A 25,109-nucleotide genomic window follows, 5' to 3' on the forward strand; every position below is an offset into this window, starting at 1 on the left:
TGGTAAAACAACTGCAAAGCTGTTTGCAAAAAAACCCTGCTCACAGGATCATATGCAATATCCTTCCAGCTTCTACATATGGTCAGCCATATTTTGTTAATTTTGTCATTTAAATTGCAAAATCTATTCTCAGCAACGAAAGTAGCAAAATAAAATTTATGCCCTAAAACTGTATATTTGTCACTCAATTTACACTGATCAGGATTGAGCCCCAAAGGGTAGATCTAATGCTGAAAGAGGTTGGCATCCCTGCCATTAAAGACCAGGGTGCACAGGTTCAGGTAAAACAATTGTTTCGTGTAGCACCACCCTGCTACAAACATTTGTCTCTCAAGGTACAGCCACCTTGTTCACAGCCCACCTGTAAGGATACACCTGTGAGGCTTGGCAACCCACATTCCAGGCATTATTCCTACAAGAATGCCTCTCAATCAACTGTGCTACCTCCTTCTGGCATTCCTCCAAGGGCCCTACTGGCTCCAGTATTTCGTGGGGCCACTGCCTATAAAAGAAGGCCAGTCACTAACCACCACCACCCAGGTGCAGGACCTCCCCTCTGACGCTGCTGCAGATGTATAGTAGAGTGATCTGTCAACCTGCGGAATCCAAGGCGTCCTTTATTTCACTTATAAAGGCTGGCTACATTGCTGCATTGTGCCCTGTGAGGACCTCACATGGTTACTTTCATTTTCTTAACATTCTAATAATTTCACTTTCATTATTAGCTTGATAAACAAAATTACAAGTAGTCTCTGTAAATACAACACTGGTGATTTATCCAAGCTTAAATATTACACTAAAACAGCATGACATAAGAACATAATGGAAACCAAGAGAACAATATCTAATCCATCAAGTAAATCCTTTCTAATACTAGGTCTTGGACAAAGAACAGTTAATTGTTAGTTTGCTGATCCCAAGAATCCAACTTAAGGATTTAAGAACTGAGAAAACCTGTTTAGCAGGACACACATTTCACTTCAAAGAACCTTTGCAATAAATATTGATTTATAATATTGTCTTGTAGAAATATGGTACTCTTCCTTGACTAATTAAATTGTGTTAATATGATGGTGTGGGCCAGCTCTATAAGGCACAGCAGATCTGCCAGATTGTGATGTGCCTTCAAGTCACATGTCATTTGAAAGATATGCATGGGAACTCTGTCTGCATACTAATACACGCCACTACATCATAATCCACACAGATGGAATTTAAATCAACCTCCACAACTTCAGCTTTAAAGTGTTCTAATTAACCCTCTGCCACAAGATATACAGCAAGGCTGAATGGGGGGTGGCAAATTAAAGGTGACAAAAGGCAACTGCTAGTCAATCTCATCATCCCCAAAAGTTGAAGGTGACACCAGGCACTAAGCCGAACTATAAGGCTTAATCAGAATATCCATCTATTTTGTCTCTGCAATTTTGTCTCTACCCTGTAAGCATTTCTAGTTATAAGGATGGCAAACTGATTCCAGGAACAACAAAAAACCCACATACTCCTGGAGATACTTAAAATCATACAATTCCTTTGTGAAGTGAAACCTGAGCACAAAGCAGCCCACATTTCATCATGGGCTTTGCTTTGCACAAACATTTCAGATCCCATTTCCTACAGAGGTCTATCTGAATTGCAAAGCCACTTACCAAAACTTCTAAAGCCAAAAGCAGAGGAGCAGGGCCCCCACTGCCTCAAGGGCTGCCCCCCGAGACACATCACATGGGGGGAGGTGGCCCCCCACCTGCCCGTGTTGCACGCCCTAAAAATTAATATTGAGTCTCTTGGTGATCGGCACTTTGGCACTAGCAGAGAGTCAAGAAAGAGTTAATGTTTCTCCCAGCCCTATTGGTTTTCCTGGCGTCTTGTGTTCCTCCCCTGCTTGAAATTTGTTTGGAACTGCAGAGCCTAGGAAGCTGGCTGCTGGCTTGTTGTTCTCTCTCCAAGAACGAAAGAAAGAAGACATTTTGTAAAAATCAACCCTTCGCTGTTTGTTTGTTTGGTCTATATGTGATTTGTTTCCCTTGGTCAAGCTACCATGTTGCTCGCTCCCCACCCCCACCCCCTGAACCGTGTGTGTGTTGTACATGTGAAAAGTCCCATCCTCTGTGTGTGTGAGAGAGAGAATTCTTAAGCTTTAAAAAAAAAAAAACCCAACAAAACATTTTCAAAGTATGCCAAAACTATTCTAGTGCAAACTTTTAAGAAAAACCCTCCCCATCCCAACAGTATACCTTGTTCTGAGGAAATTAATTAGTGCAAAAGTAATAAAAGCTTTGAAAAGAATGCGGGGGGTGGGGGATGCTCTGACAAAACGGATCTGTTTTTGTTCCTTTTTATTCTTGAAGTCACACTGCTTATAGCTCTAATCTGGTCTCTGTGTGTGTGTTGCTTTCTCTCCCCCTGCCCTTACTAAAAATATTTATGTGCTGCTTTTTTAGCAACAGAGTTCTCACAATGGCTTAAATAGCAAAATATGAGAAAATGTTTCCCCTTTTAAACATTACTATTTTATTTTATTTTGCTTTGTGCTTGTAGCATGTTCCCCCACAAAAAGTCTATTTTTGTACTGTGCACACTTGCTTCAAAATAAGGCTTTGCAAATCAGTTCACTAGAAACTCATTTTTAAATTGTACATGAAATGATTGGTTGTCTTTAAATTCTGCAAAATTGGGGTAACTCCATATATGACATTCTGCTGTCCTATTTGAAATCAAAATGGTGGCTTTTATTTCTGTAGTGTATAGACACACTATACATTGTATATATACTGTAGTATATAAACATACACTATAGTTGCATATGATTTTTTTGCATATGATTTTCTTGCTTAAATGAAATGTACTAAATAAAAGATCAAACTGAACTGCATGGTGCTGTGATTGGTGTTAAAAATGCTATTTGAATGTGCTTCTGAGTACATGCTTAGGATTGGAGTGCATGTGGCTAATAGTCATAGATAGATGGATAGATAGAGAATGACGCACATCCTGTTCTTCCTCCAAAGAGGTCAGGGTAGTGTACATGTTCTTCCTCCCCACTTTTATCCTCACAACAATCCTGTGGGGCATGTTTGGAGGGGAGAGAGAGAGAGGTCTCAGCTAAAGTCCCACAGTGAGTTTCATGACTGAACAGGGGACACAAGTCCCCCAATCCTAGTCTTGACACTCTAATCACTACACCACACTGGTTCTCAGCTGTGTGTGAAGAAATACACAGGAGAAATCTGATGCAGGAGAAAAAGAAGATTCATTTTTAGCTGTGAAGCGAGCTAGTAGGCAGCAGAGTGTTGAATACCTTTAAAAGAGCATGAAAGGGTTTCATTATCAACATGTGGGGAGGCTGTGGACCCAATTCCTGGATCTTTGAAGCAGGCTCGGACTGGCCCACAGGGCAAGAGGGCATATTCCCGGTGCACCCTACCCGTGCGGCGCCCCTGCGCTCCAACTCCCACCCTTAATTACCTATTCTGTTCTAAACCTGGCGCCCTCCCCACATATATTGCACCGCCCTCTCAGTGACCCCAGACCGGCCCTGCTTTTAAGTACCTAGCAACACCTTTGTAAGGGAGAGAGGAAGAGTGATAGGATTTTCCATGCAAAAGCTGGTATTAGTAGGTATGTTTTGAATTTCTTCTAAAAATAAAAAAAGCAATCTTTCCCTAAGTGTATTTTCGTGTAAAAAGTAGTGAATTCAGCTAATTTAAGGGGGTGGGGAAGAAAAGGAATGAGAGAAAGAGCAGAGAAGAGGAGGAAGATCGATGGTGTGAGGAGGGCGCAAGGCTACGCCCCAATATTTATATGTGGGGGATCTTTTATGGGGTGGAGTTCTTGTTGCACCCCCTGTAATTTCCTGCTGGATCCTCCCCGTGAACTAGATTCAATGTGAACTAGATAGCCACCGTATTCAAAATGGGGATGTGAGCGCACTATATATTGTGAAGTGTGTGTGTGTGTGTGTTTCAGCTAGGGGCCCATTTAAAAATCTTTTCTCTGGGCCCACTCCAACTTTGCTATGCCCCTGCCTCTACCCATGAACATTATGCAGAGAGAGAGGAATCCTTGCATTGCTTATTTTCCACTTTTTTAGGACTCCTCACAATCATGTAACCCAGCCCAGAAAAGTCAATTACTGCCACTGGGGGTGGGGAAGAATCTTCAGGGCTGCAATCAGGACAACTGTTCAAGTTGGCAGGAGCAGAGTTTGCCCAAACCTCAATTATGTTGTCATTTGCAGCAGCATCTTAACCTTCTTCCACAGAAATCCACAAAAGCCGTTCACTTTTGTGGGAGACATTAAATACAAGCCACCGTAGTAATGGTCACTTTGCTACTTACCTACCTAGATATTCCTAAAACATCGGAGTCCTTTGTATTTTAAAAGGTAAAGTGTGCCATCAAGTTGATTTTGACTCCTGGCACCCACAGAGACCTGTGGTTTTCTTTTGGTAGAATACAGGAAGGGTTTACCATTGCCTCCTCCCACACAGTCTGAGAGGATGTCTTTCAGCATCTTCCTAGATCACTGCTGCCCGATATAGTACCAGCAGGGATTTGAACTGGCAACCTTCTGCTTGTAAGTCAAGCATTTCCCCGATGCGCCACTTAAGGTGACCTTCTGAGTACTTTAGGTCGTGCTTTTCCAAGACATTTGAATCCCACGCTTCCCCCAAAGAGCAAAGGGCACTGATATAGAGCTACATTTGATTGTCATAACCATCATATGATCATCTCTCTATGAGAGTGTGTGACTTCCCAAACATCATTCATTGACCATCAGGACTTGAGTAAGGATTTGAATCCTGTCTTCCCAGTCCAAGTCCAACATTACACATCAGGAGAGGAGAGCTGGTCTTGTGGTAGCAAGCATGACTTGTCCCCATAGCTAGGCAGGGTCTGCCCTGGTTGCATCTGAATGGGAGACTTGATGTGTGAGCACTGCAAGATATTCCCCTCAGGGGATGAAGCCACTCTGGGAAGAGCAGAAGGTTTCAAGTTCCCTCCCTGGCTTCTCCAAGATAGGGCGGAGAGAGATTCCTGACTGCAGCCTTGGAGAAGCCGCTGCCAGTCTGTGAAGACAATACTGAGCTAGAGAGACCAATGGTCTGACTCATTATATGGCAGCTTCCTATGTTCCTATGTTCCACTTGCTATCTCTCTAGGACTCTTAGACACAAGGCTTTGATCAGAATCTGATGTATACAAGAGGCATCACTAACTGAGATTTGAATCAGAGCCTTTTCAATTTCCTTCCTTTAGAGCCAATTAACTACTGGAATACACTTTAATTGCTGTAGATATTTAGAAATGCATAAAAATATTTCTAAACTAGTCCAATACTGGCATTTTAGAAAATATGGGGTTTGGTTGTTTTAGAATCCTGGATTTTAGAATTTGTCAATTTTGGACATTAATAACTCATGCATTTGCAATTAAGTAACTACTTGCTACTTATGGTAAAACAAGTGCCTACTTTTTCAATTAGTAGAGTAAAAACTGTTAAACTAATTTATTCAGTGGAAGTAGTCAGAATTTGCAGAGGTACAAATGGGAATACAATTCTGGCTTTATTAGTGAAAATTAATGTATCACAAGTAATTTGTGCATATTCACTTTTTCAATGCCATCTGCTGGTTAAAAAGCAGAAGTAATTTTGTGCATTGCCTAAGGAAACCTTTTCAGTGGAGATGCAATGCATAAATAAAAATGGACAGAACCATAATGCTTTTATATTGATCTATGGCATAGCTGCATTTGGACTACTAAGTACGATTCTGATTGATGTCTTTTTTGAGATGGGACACAAAGGGCAGGAAAAGGTGCAGAAAAAGATAGCCAACGTGATTAAGGAGTTAGAGCACTTTCACTAGGAGGAATGGTTTTTGACTTTAGAAAAAAAATATGACCATGAGGGAACAGGATAAAGGTTTATAAATTATGAATGATGTAAAGAAAGTGGAAACAGAAATTTATTCTCTCTCTCAAGTCAGGATCACCCAATTAAATTGATTGGTATTAAGATTCAGGACAGAAATAACAACGCAGGAAAAGTTATTGCACCTTTGCTGCCATAAGGTGCAGTAACTTCTATCAGGGGGTTCCAGCCTTGGAATGGGTCCCCAGATGCTTGACTATAACTCCCATTGCCCTCTCTTTGGTCACTGTGGCTGGGGCTAATGGGAGTTACAGTCCAACAATATCTGGGGAGCCAAGACTGCGAATTCCTAGTTTATAGTATATGGCATTAAAGTTGTGCCGTTGAGTCAGTGTTGACTCCTAGAGACCACAGAGCCATATGGTTGTCTTTGGTAGAATACAGGAAGGGTTTACCACTGTCATCTCCCACGCAGTATGAGATGATGCCTTTCAGCATCTTCCTATATCACTGCTGCCCGATAATATATTGGTGCTTCGGGGAAACATACCAGCGGGGATTCGAACCAGCAACCTCTTGCTCCCTAGGCAAGTTACTTCCCCACTGCACCATTAGGTGGCCATATACCGCTGGGAGAGATCATCCAGGGATTTGGTGCTGGGTGCTATCAGTACGCTGATGACACCCAAATCTATTTCTCCATGTCATCTTCATCAGAAAAAGACATATCCCCCCTGAATGCCTGCCTGGAGGCGGTAATGGGCTGGATGAGGGATAACAAACTGAGACTGAATCCTGACAAGACGGAAGTACTTGTTGTGCGGGGTCATTACTTGGGAAACGATACTGACCTGCCTGTTCTAGATGGGGTCACACGTCCTCAGAAGGAACAGGTATGCAGTTTGGGAGTGCTTCTGGATTTATGCCTCTCCCTGGTTTCTCAGGTTGAGGCAGTGGCCAGAAGTGCTTTTTATCAGCTTAGGTTGATACGCCAGCTGCGTCTGTTTCTTGAGATTCATGACCTCAGAACAGTAGTACATTTGCTGGTAACCTCCAGACTCAATTACTGCAATGCGCTCTATGTGGGGCTGCCTTTGTACGTAGTCTGGAAACTACAATTAATACAGAACAAAGCAGCCAGGTTGGTCTCCGGGTCATCTCGAAGAGACCATATTACTCCTATATTACAGGAGTTACACTGGCTGCCAATAGGTTTCCGGGCAAAATACAAAGTGCTGGTTATAAAGCCCTAAACAGCTTAGGCCCACAGTATTTAAGAGAGCGACTTCTTCTGCACGATCCCCATCGTCCACTGCGTTCATCAGGGGAGGCCCGTCTCTGGCTACCTTCAAGTCGGTTGGTGGCCACTCAGGGACAGCCCTTCTCAGTTGTAGCTCCAAGACTTTGGAGTGCACTTCCCGCTGACATAAGACTCTCTCCATCTCTAGCGGTTTTTAAAAGAGCTTTGAAGACTCATCTTTTTAACCAGGCCTTTTAACTTTTATAATTTTAAATATTGTAAATTGTTTTTGTTTTTAGGCAGCTTTTTGGAGTTTTAATTGATTTTAATGTTTTGTGCTTTTGTATTGTTTTATTATTGTGAACCACCCCGAGACTTTGGTTTAGGGCAGTATAGAAATGTATAAAACAAACAAACAGGTATTCAATTCATGGAGAACATGTCTATCTATGGTTACTAGCCACAATTGCTAAATTGAACCTCCATGTTCAGAGACAGTATGCCACTAATAGAGATAACAGTGGGGCACTGTTTTCATGCCTTGCTTGGGAGCTTCCCAGAAGCCTCTGGTTGTCTGTTAATGCAAACAGGATGCTGGACCAGAAGAAGCTTTGATTAGATCCAGCATTAATACTATTAAACAACCGCCCCTCCACTCCCCAAAATCCAGTTGTATCATATTGAATGACAAATTCCTATAATACTTTGAAAGGATAAAATTTGAAGAAGTTAAACAAAACTGAAACACAAATAGATTTGTTTAACGCAAGCTGACACAAAGTAAGGCACTTGATTTCTTACACGTCTTTCAGAGTTAAGGAAAGTATTATTGAAATATTTGTATGATCCAGTATTACCACTGGAATTAAAAATAGAGATAAATAGATAGAAATCTTGATTCATTCCCATTCTTTAACATGCACATTCATTTTTAGTTGTCAATGAATAAGTGAACACAGAGGATTTGGGTTATCTTAAATATCACACAAGCATGTTTCTATGCAAACGTGTTTCCTCTAACCTCTGCCAAAACTAATATCAATATTTAAGGAGCAGATTAAGGAACAAAGCTGAAAGTAAAAATGAAACACAGTGAAGTGGGACAAAAAGCAGTATACAACACCCCCCCATGTGCACCCCGCACCCCAATCAGCAAATAGTAAAATCTGCAGATGGTTATTTGTCACAAGCAGCCAAATTGGGACTAATTGTAAGTATGAAGCAGTTTTCAAGAAGTCCAACAATGCCTGTACGGCAGGCATTACGACTTGCCTTTGCTCCCTTCCCTCTCCTCTTCACCACACTTGAACTGAAGTAGGGAGCCCAGTGGAGAATAAGGAGGTAGCGGCAGGAATGTCTGGGGACAGTGAAGACTGTGAGGGAGAAGGAAAGAAGTGGACTAATTGGGCAGGGGATTATTGATGGAGGAGTAGCAGTAATACTGTATCTTGTTTTGGTTCTCTAGTTGGTTGTGTTTTTATGCTTGTGTTTTAGATGCCTTGAGGCCCCTCGACTGAAAAGGTGGGATTTTAAAAATCCTTCAATAAAAACCACCACTCTCCACCACCACAGATTGTTGCCCTTTGGAAGCTTTTAACATTAACTCCTAGTTTAAGAAGTTTGCTTCCCTCCAACCAATCACTTATGGGATCAATGCAAGATCGACGACCCTTATGTTGGATTATAATTATGTACTTAAGTTATATGGTAGGAGATAAAAGAAGTCTCCATCTTCAAGCATTAACTGTTTCACCCTCTGATTGCATCTTGTAGTGTAACAGTTGAAATGCAAGCACTCTAATGATTTTAGAAAAATACTTTTGTCTCCTGCCTTGCTTGCAATTGATGGTAAAGGGTTATTATCTACATGCTCCGATTAACTTACCCAATAATGATTGTACCCTTCTGAATCATTATGAGATGAATACAATCAGTTTCTCCTATTTAACATAAAATGACAGTGTCAGCAGGGTCTCCTTCCTCTTGATAATCCCCAACTTGACATGCAATGACATTATCCCACTGAAGCCAAGACAAATTATAATTCTTGATGTAATTACAGGGTTTAATGGAGAGGGGGGAGTCACTGGGGGCAAAGCAACCATTCCCATTAGGGTCTCTTTACGAATACAAATGGAGCAGCCACAAAACCTACATACAATTTTGGGATCATACTGTGATGTAGACCCAGAAAGACATGACACAATTACCGCACTATATACAAGCCCTGTTCATATTTTGTTCATTTGGTGAAACTATTTTGTTTATCCAGAAAACAGGAGTACAGTACAATTTTAAGAAGTAATTAGTAAATGATGTAGACTCTGAGGAATGACAATCGTGAATTCTTTAAAAGTGTTAAATTTGCGAATCCTTATTACCTATTGAAGAATATTTAAATCTTTTTAAGGCTAATGAACTTCCCAGGATCTGAGCTCTGCAGCTTACAATTGATAATGACAACTTTAAAAATTCAAAGGACTAGGACAAATGATTATGGGTAATATTAAATTAACAGACTGCTAAATCCTGTCTGCAGACACATTAGAGAAAATGAGCTTTTATGACTCTCTAATATCTTTCACACAGCTAAAATATTTAAGATGTATCAAAAAAAATCTTCAAAAAATAAAGTTAAAGATATTTCAGGCCTTCTGAACAGAGATATCACCAAGTCTATTCAGAAAAGAAATAATGTCTCCAGTTTCCCAAGAAACTGAATAATGCAGGAGAACTACCTTTGCTCTTCTGATAGTGAGATTTAAGACTGTATCATCCACAGCAGGTTGCGAAGAGAAAAATTTCTTTAAGAACCTGGATGCCTTTGTAGTAGTATGTGCACTTCCTGGCACTTCTAGGCAGCAATCAAAAGATGGGGCGGGTGACCACTGGTAAGCATCTTCTCAGGTTGTTATAGGATTCCCTTCAGCCATAGCACTTGTAGAGGGAGAACCTTCCTGCCCCCATTTCAATGGCTCTGACAGTATACTGTATACACTGCACTGCCTACACAGCTGGGCTCTTAAAGTGACATGCCCTCATCCCAACTCGGACAGTGGCAACTCTGTGCATGGCAAGGGGCAAGAAGCAGTATGTAGAATTTTGTTGGGGGTGGGGGTGAAGACCAGTGTTCCCTCTAAAGCATGTGTGCACTCACAAGTTTTTTTGATGTCCGCTCAGTAAATTTTAGATCCCACTCAGGTTGAATCAGGAAGGCCCCACTCTGAATGCATATGCGCACACACTGCCTTGATACTGCTGCCCAGAACAAAACTCATTCCTCACTCAGATAAAAAACATTAGAGAGAACACTGGTGGGGACAGAAAGACAACACACTTTGGCTATTCAAAGACATGTTCTTGTTGATGAAAGGATATTGTCATCATTGTTCATGGGGCAGCATGCACTCGTTTCATTTATCCTGCTACAGTTTCTCGTCAAGCAAGTTTTGAACAAATTACAAAAACATGCAAAACTTGTTTGACCACAGGAGAAGAGTGCAGCAGGCAAAGAGTTGCCTTCACATCATGGCAAGATTTGGTTTCCACCCCTAAACTGGCTAAGAACTGTGATGTCCAAACACTGGATGCTTAATAGGAGAGATAAGGCTCTTGGCAAAACCCATAACAGTTTAGTGTAAACTGGGGTGTAACGTTACTTCCCAGGATGCCAAGTGACCTTAAAAGCCTAAAAAAATAAAATCTTTCACAGATTACACTCCTATCAATACCTCTGAGGCCTGCTCTGGAGTTGTTGTCTATTACTACCAATGCCACCATCTGTGATGTGGCAGGTGGCACATGGAAAAGCCTGTTTAGTTACGGAACCACAGCTGAGGAATGCTTTCAAGCATGTGAAACTGCCTGGCTCCATCACTGCTTGACTTCTAATGGACAGCACAAAGCTTGGTTATTTCAAAGCCCGGGGGGCAGGGGAGCACTGGTTGACTAATTTACTGTTCCCCATGTTGCTGTGACTCTTCTCTCCCCACTCACCCCTTTTTAATGACTTTGTGTGAAAGGGGAACAATTGTTTTATGGTATGATGTGTTTGTTATGGTTTTTTAATCATTGCTAGCCAGCTTGGGGGTCTATCAGACACAAAGCTAGGTTAGAATTGTAAATCTGATCCTGGTTCTCTATCCTTGTTAAATGTAGGTTAACCACAGCAGTTTGATTGGCACTGCCCTCAGATTCTGGGTTCTCGTGATCAGCTTCTCAGGCCTTGTCAATCCTGGTTAACTCTTTAACCAGGATCACCGTGATTGTGTGAATGCAGCCATAATAAAAACCTTTAAAAAAATAATCACCAAACATGCTAACTCACACCAGAAGTATTTCAAATGCCATTTTATTTCTATGCTTGTGTCTTTTAACATGTCAGACTTTTCAATAATGATTTTTATATTACATGAATTCAGCTTCAAACATACATTTTCTAAGCAGAAATCACTTTTGGGGGGGCTTAATATCTGGTTTATTTTAAAATTCAAAACCTGATTTCGGGGGTTTTAATCAGTGTAATTGTTTAATTGTTTTCAAATGTTTTTAAATTGTTAATTGTTATATTGTTTTTTTTTTATTTGTTTTAGCTCTTTACTGTTTTAGTGGTTTGTTTTAATTGTAAACCGCCCTGAGCCATTTTGGAAGGGCAGTCTATAAATCAAATAAATAATAAATAATAATATTATATGTACATACAGTGAAACAAACCCCTGTGGGACCATCTCCTGAATGGACCATCTCTTTTTACTCCAGGAAATGACATTCCATACTGCAGGGGTTCTCAGACTTGGAGCTACAGATGCTGTTGGACTAGGACTTCCATCATGCCCAGTCACAATGGCATGTGAACATTGTGGCTGGGCATGATGGGAGTTGTAGTCCAATATCTGGGGACCCATGTTTGAAAACCCCTGCCATACTGGAAATGGATGGTGCATTCAATACTAGCCCAAGATAAATAAAATAAAACCTTGATCGCCAGCATTTTCAACAGTTAATATTTCAGTTCCTGTATATAAAAGACATTTAACACTGCCCTGTATTGATATATTGAATTCTTTCTACAAGTAAAGCTGAATGTACTTGATGAAATGATAGGAGTTTTTTCCCCCTACAGAATGAACACATTCTGTTCCTGGATTGAACACAATCTAGGGACCTTTTAAGACATCTGTATTCTCCACCTCTTTGTTTCTGTGCAGCAAGAAGTGATGCTATGGCACAGTTGCCAACAGCAACCCTCCATGGGGAAAACTAAGCAAAGATCCATCTGCATGAGTCAGCTAAATGAATCTAACCTCTGCCTCTTTGTCTCTATTTTCTTTCTCCCTCAGAGCAGCAAGGAGAAAAATGAACATTGAAATCTTCAGTCAACTCATCTGCAAGCTATTCCAATTCACTTCTAAAACTAATCCAGGTATAGAGAATAGCTTTAACCTCTGCTAAGGGGCAAAGAGGCACCTTTTAAAGTGGTAGCTGTTTTATACTGGGAAGCAACTGTCAAGCTAGCATAGTGTCCATTCTCAGTGGCTGTTGCTGGTACTTCTCTTGCGTCTCTTTTTAGATTGCAAGTCCCTTTGGCAAAGGCAACCATCTTCTCACTCCTTTTGCTCTGTAAACCACTATGTGAAGTTTTTATTTATTGAAAAACAGTATATAAATATATACTAAACACATACCTGCTATGCTTCCAATCCTATGCAAGTTTCTCAGAAATTCCACTAAACTGAATATTTACTCCCATGTGGTCTCCAGGAGTCGAAACTGACTCGATAGCACACTTTACCTTTACATATGTATAGAAATGCAGCCTTAGAAATCTTACATACTGTTCTCTTGATTTGCTGAAGCAGTTGCATGGCTCCTTGCAATTTTTGGAACTGAAATACATTTTACAAAACTGCTATGCAATTGGGTAGTTAATTGTTTTCACAATGCAGTGTACCAACCATTGGCGTACATACTGTGCAGTGCCCCACCAATGGAAGAGCCATGAGCACATGGGCTGGTTTCATGGGTTGGCAAAGCCCATCTATGCTGCTAGCCAAGAACCTCCATGACGCCTAATGGGAAAAGCACCCTACAGAGACATCACAAACCTTAGGAGCCTCAGAGGCTCTCCACATTTGCTAGCAGTGTTGACAGGTCTTGCATATTCATGGTACCAGCATGATTCCATGAATATGCATACTCTTTCATCGGCAGGTGTTGGACAGTATGTAAGCTATGCACTGTAGTACACAAATTAATGGTAGAATTTCTTTGCTATTTTTGAACTGACAACAGATTGGTTATTTTTTTTAACTGGCAATTGATTCCCACCCACATATGAGATGGAAGGAAGGAAGGGCAGTTATTACAGCACGTTGCTTACTACCCCCTACCTTTTGGAATGTTTACAGTCACATCCATCTCCTTTGCCGAGTCCTCAACTAGCACCAGAGCTACCATTGTGGTTAACACTAGTACAGAACTCTGCAATTTGTGGAAGGCCTTACTGCATACATGAAATACTGGGAATACCCTAATGCAGACTGAATGAATGCTAGAAGTGCTTGTGCAACATCTAAGCACCCCCATCCCTTGCATTAGTACCCTATATATCCAATGATTAGGTTGGAAGCAAAGTTTTCTGCAACTGATTTTTGAGAGGTCAAGTCAAGATACATCGGGTAGCTGGTATTCACTAGAATGCCTTTTGCTGAAATCACTGTAGTAGTGACATTTAATGGTGAGGATGCAGCAGTCAACAGGCAATTTTAATTACCGCTTTTTGCATATGCCATTTAATACCAATTACTTCAGTAGAGGAAATGGGTTTTAATACAATTCTGTGTAGCTCAAGAGTAAGAACCATTTAATTTAATGGAACTTATTTCCAAGTAAGTATGCATTAACTTGTCTGGGGATCATGGCCCAGGAAGATTAGGTCATTATATGTTTTACACCAGGGATCCTCAACGTTGGGCCCCCAGATGTTCTTGGACTTCAACTCCCATAATCCCCAGGCCCAGTGGCCTTTGGCTGGGGATTATGGGAGTTGAAGTCCAAGAACATCTGGGGGCCCAACGTTGAGGATCCCTGTTTTACACAGTCAAACTTTCAACTCCTATAAAGTCATTTCTTATCCTTCTACCCAAATCCGCATGAATAATCCTCAAACTCACCTCTCCTATACTGCCAAGTTTCAAATTCAATCTATTAAGCCAGCCATAGCAGTGGCGCAACTAGGGAAAACGGCACCCAGGGCAAGCACTGAAATTGCGCCCCCCCCCCCGCCCCCCCACCACCCCAACATACATCTGACTGACACACGTTTCAGAAAACTTTTATTTTAAAATTTTAAAAAATTACAAAAATTAACAATATCATACATGTGGTCAAGCTCCTATCTACCACTTCAGATTTATTTTTTAAAACTATCCAAATTTATCATTAATTTGTTTGGATAGCTCAGGTTAAAATGCTGGAAAATGACAAATTTCAGTATGCTGGGGCTCATGAAATCCCCAAATATTATGCGGAGGTGTACTTGGAAAAACTAAAAGAAGTTCCTGCCTAATTCTCTGCTATGCATTGTAGCATCACGATTACATAAGTTTTAAAAATAAATGGAAAATTTGACTTTTCCCAGATACTCTGAAAATAATTAAATGATATGCAGAGTAAACTGTGTCACTGCTTGGAATATATTCTAGTATTTCAAAAAGACAGTAAAAATGAGAGAAAGAGCAAGAAACTCCCAGTGGGCCTTAATACTAAGGATTTCACATTGATTCAAAGACAAACTGACCATTAATAGCCATATTATTAAGACATCACATTTAACTCACTTATCACAAGAAGCAAAGTAAGAGCAAATGGATACAATCTTAGCTCATAAACTTCAGCTCAGTATTCACAAGCCCTTATTCTCTGTACATAGTGCCAATCTGAATATGTGTACAGTGACATATTATATTAATTAAAAAAAATACCTGTAGCCCCTTCGGGGAACATCTTAAAGGCTGTGGGGGGTCTGCAAAGTTTCCCCCTCCTCCCACTGGCCTCTAGGGCCTCACAGGCACCTTGAGCATGTGCGGTGGTCATTTTTAAATATATATATATTTTTTAAAATGGCCACTGAAAACAAAATGGCCACTGTGCATGCTCAAATGGCCTCTGTGAGGCGTGGCATGCCCTAGGGCCTCACAGAGGCCATTTGAGCATGCCCAGTGGCCATTTTGTTTTTGGTGGCCATTTTTAAAAATTATTTAATTTTAAGAAATTGCACCCCCCCCTTCAAGTGGCGCCCGGCGCACGTGCCCCCCCCATAGATACGCCCGAGCCATAGTACCTCCCCACCACCACCCCAATTTCAGAATGGCGGAATATGATTTGTCTGCTTTGCTACTGCAGGCATACAAAACCCTTCATCCAATGGTGCCCTGGACAACAGAATAAGAAAAGAATGGATACTGACCGTCATCTTAGAGTAAGTGCTGGTGCTGCAGATGGGTTCAACTATTATAGCACTGGCACTCATGTGTATGTGGAAAGGGCAATTTTGATCTTCCCTTCTGTAAAAGCATTCTGTGGAATCCACAATTGTGTCCCTGAGGGTTGTACAGCCCTCAGGGACATATTTTCATGTGGCACAGAGCACTTCCAGGGGAAGGAGAGGTTGTCAAAATCCCTCCCTTGAATGTAGAAGTCCCAGTGCTACATTAGTCCAACCCATCCTCAGCCCCAGCACTTTATTTGTCAGGATATCAGCCACAATATTTGGACTGAAAATCTTGATTAACATTTTCTTCTGCTTCTCCTTTATGGACCCTGTTATTGAATGCTTTCAAAAATGGAATATTTAGCATGTTTTGGACCCAGTAAGGCTATATGTCTGATGATAGACATTCTGCCTATCCTTGTGCTGTAGATAGATAATCAGACTGGCTTCGCCCACTGAACAAGATGCTTACCACTGCATTATGTATACTTGAATAGATGTTATTAGTTGTCATAGCAACCAATAATTAGATTCCCCATTCGTTTAACATAAATATCCAATGACAACATCAATGCAAGATATGTCATTTAACTCCACTTCATCTTATACAGCATGGCTAATGCAATCCCATAAAGAGAAACATTATTCTATATTCATGACACTTGAGATTTCTGTACACAGGATTTCCCTGTCTGTTATATGAATGAGGTGACAAAAACATCCCTAACATGGCATTGAAGGAATGGCAGAAGATTCACATAAATTGCAATATCAAGATATTATGAAATGTGCAAGTATACAAAAGTAGAGAACTTCTATCTGCAGTCAAGCTAAGCACTGATGCATCGCAGAAAAGAAAAATTCAGTCTTGAGTGCAAGACCTCTTCTTCTTCTTCAGGATTATTCAGGATTCTTTTTGATGCTTTGCATATTGATTTTTCATCTTTTTGTTTAAAAATGGCAGTACTGAAAACACATCCATCATTGCATATCACAGAGGTGGTGATGAATTCCAGTCATATGTAATTAAAATTATAAACCTACACAGTGAGAAGTATTCAAGTCTAGACAAAAAAACCTCTAGATAAAAATGTATTTGCTAGAAGTTATTTCCTAGAGAACTTTAAATCTTTCTATTCAAAATATGAAATATGTAATCTTAAATGGAAGCAGAGGATTTGCATTATTTAAGTTCTTATACATGGCTTTCGAAAGTATTGCCCAAATAAGATTCTTAGCAGCCTTTGAGCTAAGTGAGAAATGCACTGCAGTGATTACTCCTAAACTCATGCTCTAATACAGTGGTTCCAGTATATACATCTGTACCTCAGGGGCTCACACAAAACTTTATGTTAATAGGACAGTGGTGGGCAAACTTGGCCCTCCAGCTGTTGTTGAACTACAATTCCCATCATCCCAGCTACAATTTACTGTGGCTGGGGATGATGGGAGTTGTAGTTAAAAAGCTGAAGGGCCAACTTTGCCCACCCCTGCAATAGGAGCTTCCCTCTTCTTTTCTAAGGAATGTGTCATATAGCTAATGGGAAATCATCATCACACAGAGATTTCACTTGGGACCTACTTGTCTTTAGACCACAGTCTCCCACAGATGTTCTGACATTTTACTGCCACAGGTGAAAGACAATATGACGCCCGTCCCCATCTATAGGCAGGTGCTCAGCATTCTCAGCCCATGCAACCGAGGGAGTGGTGGCGGCAGCAGTGAGCACTCTGACTACCAAGCCGGATAGTGGTAGCAGAAGGGCAGGGAGAGGCCTACTGCAGTGGGATGAGGAGGGGGAAATGAACATGCATGCCTCAGTGGGTGAGGAGGAACGGTGGAAGCAGGTGGCAAGGAGGTCTGTGGGGTAACACCTGTGGTGGCAGGGGACAGCACCTTCTCGTGTCCATCGCCTCACTCTGCCTCTTGGAACGGTTGCCCCTGTTCTCTCATATATGGTCCTATACACTCTGTTCAACTTCAGAGGCCTTGGTCTGGGTGCCCTCAATGAATGCAATTCAACAAATGGCTTCTGTAAGGGTACCAATTTTATGGAACACCACACTCTGCAGGGAGACCACTGGGCTCTGGCAGGATACCATTTTAGATTTAGGCCAGAACTGCTTCTTTCAGAAGGCCTTTGGGCTAAGTTGATCTTAATTTGCTATGTTTCCAGTTGGTTTTTCTGCTTTTGATGGCTGTTTGGCTTTTATGTACAGTAGTGTTCTGCAGTTTTCATTGCTTTGATACTGTTATAGTTTATGTCCTGTGTTAAAATGTAATGATTTTCTGTGACCTGTCTTTGAGCTGAGCTATGCCAGTGCAATGTCACAATACAGCATTATGCCAGGATTTAAGCAGCATTACAACAGTGCTGCAGGAAAGCAAGTTTCCCACTGCAGCAAGAAGAATGATGTATGGCCAAGCCAAAACCAGCTTGTAAACAACTCCATAAATACACATGGTGCAGGAATGCCGTAAGTAGTCTTCAAGATGCATGGAAAATGGCAATTTAGGTGAATGTTTAATTCACTCTTTAAGTAACCCAAGGGGCTGTTTAAAAGAAAACCATTATATTTTTCCAAATTTGGAAGTGTTTGCGTTCACTAATTGCTGTTTCTCCTACAAAGTCAGATGTACATCATGCTGCAAGAAAATGAGTGCAGTTACAGGAAATGCACACTAATCTTATCCAGACCTGCTAGGTAACTGCTGCAATATCAGTGAGACAAGGGCAATCAAAATGTCATTGGTGGTATCTGGCCCTAGGATTTGGTAGAGCCTAAGGGGTTTTATGTATGGTGTGTGTAAGCTACCCATATTGCTCCTTATCACAATGCAGTTATTTTATAGAATAAGAAATTATTATTTATGGCTACAGTTATTGTAAAGCGGGCCTTTCCCATCCCTGACCCTTCATTGCATTTTGTGCGGACCTTGATCTGGACAGGGGTATTTCCAGATGGACTCTATTTGAAAACAGAGGAATCACAGATTGAAATACACAGATGGACATTTGCTGCCAATCTGTGATGAGAATCAAATCTTTTGAGACTCTTTTCCCATGTCAAATCACAGATCAAAGTCCCTCAAGTTTCAAAGTGGTTTAATACATGGTGGAGGCTGCTGTGTAAAGTGAGACAAGATCAAAAAAAAAAGAAGAAGAAAAAGACCGAGATCTGTGATCAGGATCTCTCTTCACATTTCTTTTAAAAACAGCTTAGGTGACCCAAACTGGACTTGGAGAGACTTGCAGCTCTGGGGGAGAGGGAAATACCATTCTCCCTCACACCATTTTCCTGATGTTAATCCCCTGCTCACACACACCTAAAACAAAAAACACCCTATTATTTGCCCTATTAGAGAAAACATGTGGGTAGCTGCAGAGGCACAGTTTGCACTGGAAAACATCATGAGGGAAAAGGTTAAAACTCACCCTCACCCAGTACCAATGTAGGCCACACTATGGCTGAATCCAACATGGCCTCCCATTTAACCCTAAGAAGCACAAACAAAGCTAGGCAGAACGAGTTGTGCGGTTCTTTGGATCTCATCTTAAATGCTAATATTTAGCACTTAGAACCTAGATGGATTGGTCCATCTAGCTAGTATTGTCTACACTGACTGGCAGCAGCTCCTCAAGGTTTCAGGCAGGAGTCTTTCCTGGCCCAACTTGAAAATGCCAGGTATTTAACCTGGTACCTTCTGCATGCAAAGCAGATGCTCTACCACTAAGCTACAGCCTCATTTAAGTTAAAATATAAGTTATCCCGTCACGTGTGCATGCACATCTGTCTGCTGCGCACGCATGCAACAGACACACATGCACCCGGTACTTCCAGCCGAGGACGACAACGGGGCGGCAGGGAGGTACGCTGCCGCCCTGAGGGGCTTTGATGCAACGGAGCGCTGGCAGGGAAAATGCAGTGGGAGGGGTAAGTGCACCCTCCCCAACCCTTAAGGGAGCACTCCCACCTCCTCCGAAAGCCGAAATGGCCCCGGTGGCCAAAACGTTTAGGAGGCTTCCATAATGGCCTCCGAAATGTTCCGGGCACATCCTTTTGGAAATGGACATTTTGCTCTTCCCCAAGTACTCAACATGCAGGCTGCATTAGCAGAAAGAATTGTCCAACCACACACAGGATCTGAGAATGCTGGATGTGGATGTGAAGTACCCTGATGGTAATGAATTTTTCCAGCCACAGTGGAACTAAGAGAGGCATATGAGTGACAAGGAAGAGATTCTGCTTAGCTCTTAAAAGGAGGAGCTGCTCCAATAACAAGGTGCTCTTCATAAATGTGTGGAGCAGAATTGCAGACTGTCTTGTCTATTCCTCTTATTTTCTGGCTTCATTCATGGAAGGCACATTGACCTTTCCAGTCCATATAATGTTTCTGTAATCCATCCTGATTTCTGGGGACAGCAATGGTGCCGCACAGTGTGTAATGGAGCAGGGGATGCACAGGGATGGAGGGCCGGTATTTCTCTGTTTCTCTGGCGGTTGGGGTGGGCATGGCCATGAGGGCTGTCATGGAGAGCGCCTGCACTTCTGAACTGGCAGCTACATCACTGGTATTGCATGTATACAAAGATATTCTTTTATGCCCAGCTACAAGCCACCTAATGGCGCAGCAGGGAAGTAACTTGCCTAGGGAGCAAGAGGTTGCTCGTTTGAATCCCCCTGGTATGGTTTTCCAGACTATGGGATACACCTATATCAGGCAGCAGCGATATAAGAAGGTGCTGAAAGGCATCATCTCATACTGTGCAAGAGACGACAATGGTAAGCCCCTCCTGTATTCTACTAAAAAACTCCACATGGCTCTGTGGTTGCCAGGAGTGGACACTGACTCGAAACGTTTACTTTACAACCCAGATAAGCCATAGTACTTGCTCAAGTACTTCAGCTTTAACTGTGAACTGGGCAGCTACAGTGCCAAGCAAAAACTAAACATTTGTTCTTTTATCGCAAAAGGAATATGCAGGGAAAATACAGAACTGTGAAAGGGAATTACTCTAAGTACTGAATCCTGTTTGGTAAGTGCAATATGCAGCACAGCTTTTTTACTAGGCTTTAATGTCCTACTCTAAGGATATTTCCTGGGAGTTAATCCCAGGAGCTCAGTGAGACTTACTTCCTAAGTAAGCCTTTGGCTGTGATCCTAAGCTATATTTTCCACTGTCATTCCCCCCCCCCCAATACATTTATTTAGGATACCATTGTTGGCCACAAGTTATACTATATATTCAATAATATATGCAAACATATTAACAAATTGTGATATCACCAAGACTTTTTTCCCCCACTAGAAAAAAAATGTATTCAACCTACTAAGTAATGCCAATAAATATTTTAAGTTTTCCTAAGGCATATACTGCAAGCCACATGACAGTAAAACATGCCTCACCTCGCACATCAGGAGAGAATCGAGCTGAATGACGGGACACAAAAAGTTTGAGTTCTTGGTCCAAGTTGCATTCAATTAGGTTTGTGTCCCATGATCGGATTCCTGCAAATCAAGACCAAAAAAAAAAAACATGTTCGTGGTTACTGAATATACACAACATATATTTCTAGATTTTATTTGATCACATCTAAAAGTATATATAGTCTGCATTCAGGGCTGTCCCTAGGGGGTTGTGGGGCTGGGGACAAATCAGCATGTGCGCGGCCTCCTTAATGTTTCATATGATTACAAAAATGTTCTGTATGACTGACGACGTACTGTGTAAATAGTGTGAGTGAGGTTTTTGGACATGTCCAGCCAGCTTGGACATATAGTGTATTTGTATGAGGTATGGGTGGGGGGGGGGAGTTAAAAGCACAACACATGACCCTTGCTTCACAGCTCTCATTCAGACATTCTGGATTGCAAACCAACATAGTGCATGTACAAATAAAATAAACTTTATTCAGCTGTTTACAGTTAGCCCTACTTTCACTAGTTGTGAAGTACTCTATGGAGAGAGAGAGAACTCTTTCTGGCAGCTTTACTGCAGTATAGAAACATTAAAAATCAACAGATTGACCAATCCATTTCAGTTTCAATATTCAGAGCCCTCACACCCTGCTCTACATCTGTGCTCAATATCAAATCCCTATGCCAAGTCATTCCAGCTTACTGAAAGGAAAGGTTGTGCCATCGAGTCAGTGTCGACTCCTGGCGACCACAGAGTCATGTGGTTTTCTTGGTAGAATACAGGAGGGGTTTACCATTGCCTTCTCCCACACAGTGTGAGATAATGCCTTTCAGCACCTTCCTATATCGCTGCTGCCCAAAACAGGAGTTTCCCATATTCTGGGGGAAACACCAGTTGGGATTCGAACCAACAGCCTCCTGCTCTTTAGGCAGGTTGCTTCCCTGCTGTGCACCAGGTTATCTAATGTGGGGGTGGGGGGGTGGGGTGCTTTTATCCTTTTTTATGAAGGCAAAGGGCAGACTCCTCCATATGGGGGGGGGATGATGGCCCAAGCGGGCAGGGGGGCTTCAGTTTCAGATGTTTTTGCAATTTTCTGCCATGAAACAAACCACTTCTTACAGGACTTTTAACAATTTTTTTATTTTCCCCCTAAAAATGTTTTTTTAAACACAGTCTGTCCAATCCATTTCAATTTCAATATTCAGAGCCTTCCTACCCTGCCCTACATCTGTGCTCAATATCAAAGCCCTATAGAAAGCCATTCCATAAATATACAAAGGGGGAGATTATGAAAAAAGGGAAATCCCATACCTTCCATTGCTGGCTCTGAGGAGGAGGAGGAGGAAGAAGGCACATGCTCTCAGCACAGCCTAGGGCTGCAGGGCAGGGGGTGTGCACAGCACTCTGGTGGACAGCCAGTGCTGGCCAGTCTGCCTCCTGGCTGGAGAGCTTCAGGGACTGGGGAGAGCTCAGAGAAGCAGGCTCCGGCAGAGAAGCCTTTGGAAGCCCCACCCACCTGCTGAACAGCTGAGAGTCAGGGAAAGGGAACTGTAGCAGGATCACCTCTCCTGCAGGGAGCCTTGGATAGCAGGCAACAGGCAAGTCTGCGCACAACTCCTGTAGGCTGCAGCTCTACAGGTCGGCAGAGTTGGGGAGAGGAGGAAGGTCAATTTTTGCAGGGCAGGCTGCTCCCCTGGTGGGGCCTGTCCCAGCGCGGGGCTCAAGGCAATCTAGAGAGGAGAGCTGGTCTTGTGGTAGCAAGCATGACTTGTTCCCATAGCTAAGCAGGGTCCACCCTGGTTGCATATGAATGGGAGACTTGATGTGTGAGCACTGCAAGATCTTCCCCTCAGGGGATGAAGCCGCTCTGGGAAGAGCAGAAGGTTTCAAGTTCCCTCCCTGGCTTCTCCAAGATAGGGCTGAGAGAGATTCCTGCCTGCAACCTTGGAGAAGCCACTGCCAGTCTGTGAAGACAATACTGAGCTAGATAGACCAGTGGTCTGACTCAGTATATGGCAGTTTCCTATGTTCCTACCCTGGTCGCCCCACCTTAAGAACAGGCCTGTCTGCATTCTTTCTGCTTTTAAAAACACATTTTTCAAAATCAGTTTTCCGTATTCTCGCTGTCTACATATATCCAATTCTTTAACATGCTGAGAATTCTCAATTGCTATGCAACAGGAAATACTGAAAGAATTCAACTCCAGCCCTTGTTAAGGATCACTTTAAGAACTTTTATGGTTCTGGTATTAAAGCAGTGCAAGAAAGGACCAGTAACAAAATGTCACAATATATCCCTGATGTGCTTGTGTTAACCTGAGCATTTGGCTGAGGATGGTAAAAAACACACAAGTTAGCAATCAAGACAGGAGTGCCTGCTCCAACTTCAGTCTCACTTCACATGGAACTTCTATTTTTATTTTATCTGGGCTGGGTTTTGTTTTGCGGGGGCGGGTGGCTGTTCCTTTTCAAACCCCTCCCCCCTCAGAAAGACAAAGCTATTAAATGGATGATGAGAAACCAAGAGTTTTACACACACACACACACACACACACCTGCTGCAGAAGCGGAAGGACTTGTCTTAAGGCAGTGTTCTTCAAGCTGATAAGATTTCCTATTCTTTTTTGTTGAAGCCCTCCTTCCCTCCCTGCCACAGAATTCCATTACCTCCAGCTAAATGCTTCTGTTAAATGTTAATTGTCTGAGCTCACAGACATTCCATCACAGTGACTAACATGAGGGAAGTTGGGGGGGTTGCCCCTCCTCGGGGGTTTTCCTGCAGATTTAATGAACACAGACATATCTGTGGGTCACCCTGGGTCTGCCTGCCCATACCTCCCACTTAGCTGTAGGTGCTCTGGTTGTTCATCCATAAGGACCCCAAAGTTTGGCACTTTTGAAAATAGTATACAGATTATGTGGCAGGAGTATAACTCCTACCTAGGAATGTTTTAGCCGGTTTTTATTTCCAGAGATTTTGTTTGTTTGTTTGTTGGGGGGGGGAGGATAATTTGCCTATGCAATATTAAACAAATATGAAGCCACCATTCCAGTAATACTAGGTGGATATGGCAGATATATCACAACAAATGGTTTTTAGTCTTTGCACATACACCTCTGGTTTACTGTGAAAGCATACTTTGGGCTTGGGACTGGAGTCTAGCTACAACAAAGCCCAGGGGTGGGGTGGGGATGACAAATGTCCCTGGTAGGCTTGTGCATTTCGATTCAGGTACAAAACGTTTTGTGCCCGAAAATGGCAATTTCGGAGGTTTTGTAACCAAAACAAAATCAAGAATTAAAAAACAGAGATTTTTGTTTCCAAATCAAAATGACTGTGTTTTGGACAGAATGCTTTGTTCTTCGGAAAAGCATTGCAATTCAAACTGACTTCTCTGACTCTCTCCACTGCAGCTGAGGCACTGAGTGATTAGCAGAAGGTAAGATATGCAAAAAGCTTTTGAGCTTGAATGGTTTAGTTAAGTATGTGTTGTATTCAGTGTGACTGAAATGCAAACTGACCTTACAAAGGGATTTGGAAGACAGAATTATGAGACAGAAATACCCAAATATCTTTGGGAGCTCAATGCAATTCCAAAGCTTTTGCTAAAAGCCATGGTATAAATTGTGTGGAGAAGCTTTTCGAGAAGCTGGTTAGGAAAGTTCTGAAATTATACAGGTTTTTCTTTCCAAAGGTTTAGAAAGAATCTCTTGACTTGTTCAGGGGTCTTTTGAAGCGCTATTTTGTTTTTCTTCTGATTTTTATGAGTTATAGTGGTGCCTAAGTTTTTTAGACCACAATGTAATTTGGTGGGACATGATGTCTAAGCCAGTGGTTCACAACTTTTGCCATTGCAGGGATGGGTCATCCACATGGGACTACAGAAGACAAAAAGAAGGGGGTGGGGAATATCCCTGTCAATTTATTGACATCCCCAGGTATCTTAGTTGCTTCTCTCTTTCTTGTAACCATGATCCATGGTTTTGCACTTTCTTAAATGCAGTGATGATAAATCTCAACAATTCTGAACAGTGGCTGATTTGTTTGGGCGATGGCTCACTCCACTTCAGTTAAATGAA

At 42.0% G+C, this 25,109-nt stretch overlaps 1 protein-coding gene across 3 annotated transcripts in view; it reads right to left on the reverse strand.

The window, feature by feature from the left end:
* The window catches only part of MAP1B (microtubule associated protein 1B), a 115,223-nt gene that overhangs the window by 80,197 nt on the left and 9,917 nt on the right, over window positions 1-25,109 (reverse strand). For all 3 annotated transcript variants that reach the window (XR_008316133.1, XR_008316132.1, XM_053296075.1), the window contains exon 2: window positions 21,017-21,118. Coding sequence is in view for 1 of the 3 variants with exons in the window: in XM_053296075.1 (XP_053152050.1) it covers window positions 21,017-21,118 (102 nt within the window). In the remaining 2 variants the exon portion in view is untranslated. The remainder of the gene's footprint in view (window positions 1-21,016; window positions 21,119-25,109) is intronic.

This window comes from Hemicordylus capensis, chromosome 2 (assembly GCF_027244095.1).
Source record: "Hemicordylus capensis ecotype Gifberg chromosome 2, rHemCap1.1.pri, whole genome shotgun sequence".
Lineage (NCBI taxonomy): Eukaryota > Metazoa > Chordata > Lepidosauria > Squamata > Cordylidae > Hemicordylus > Hemicordylus capensis.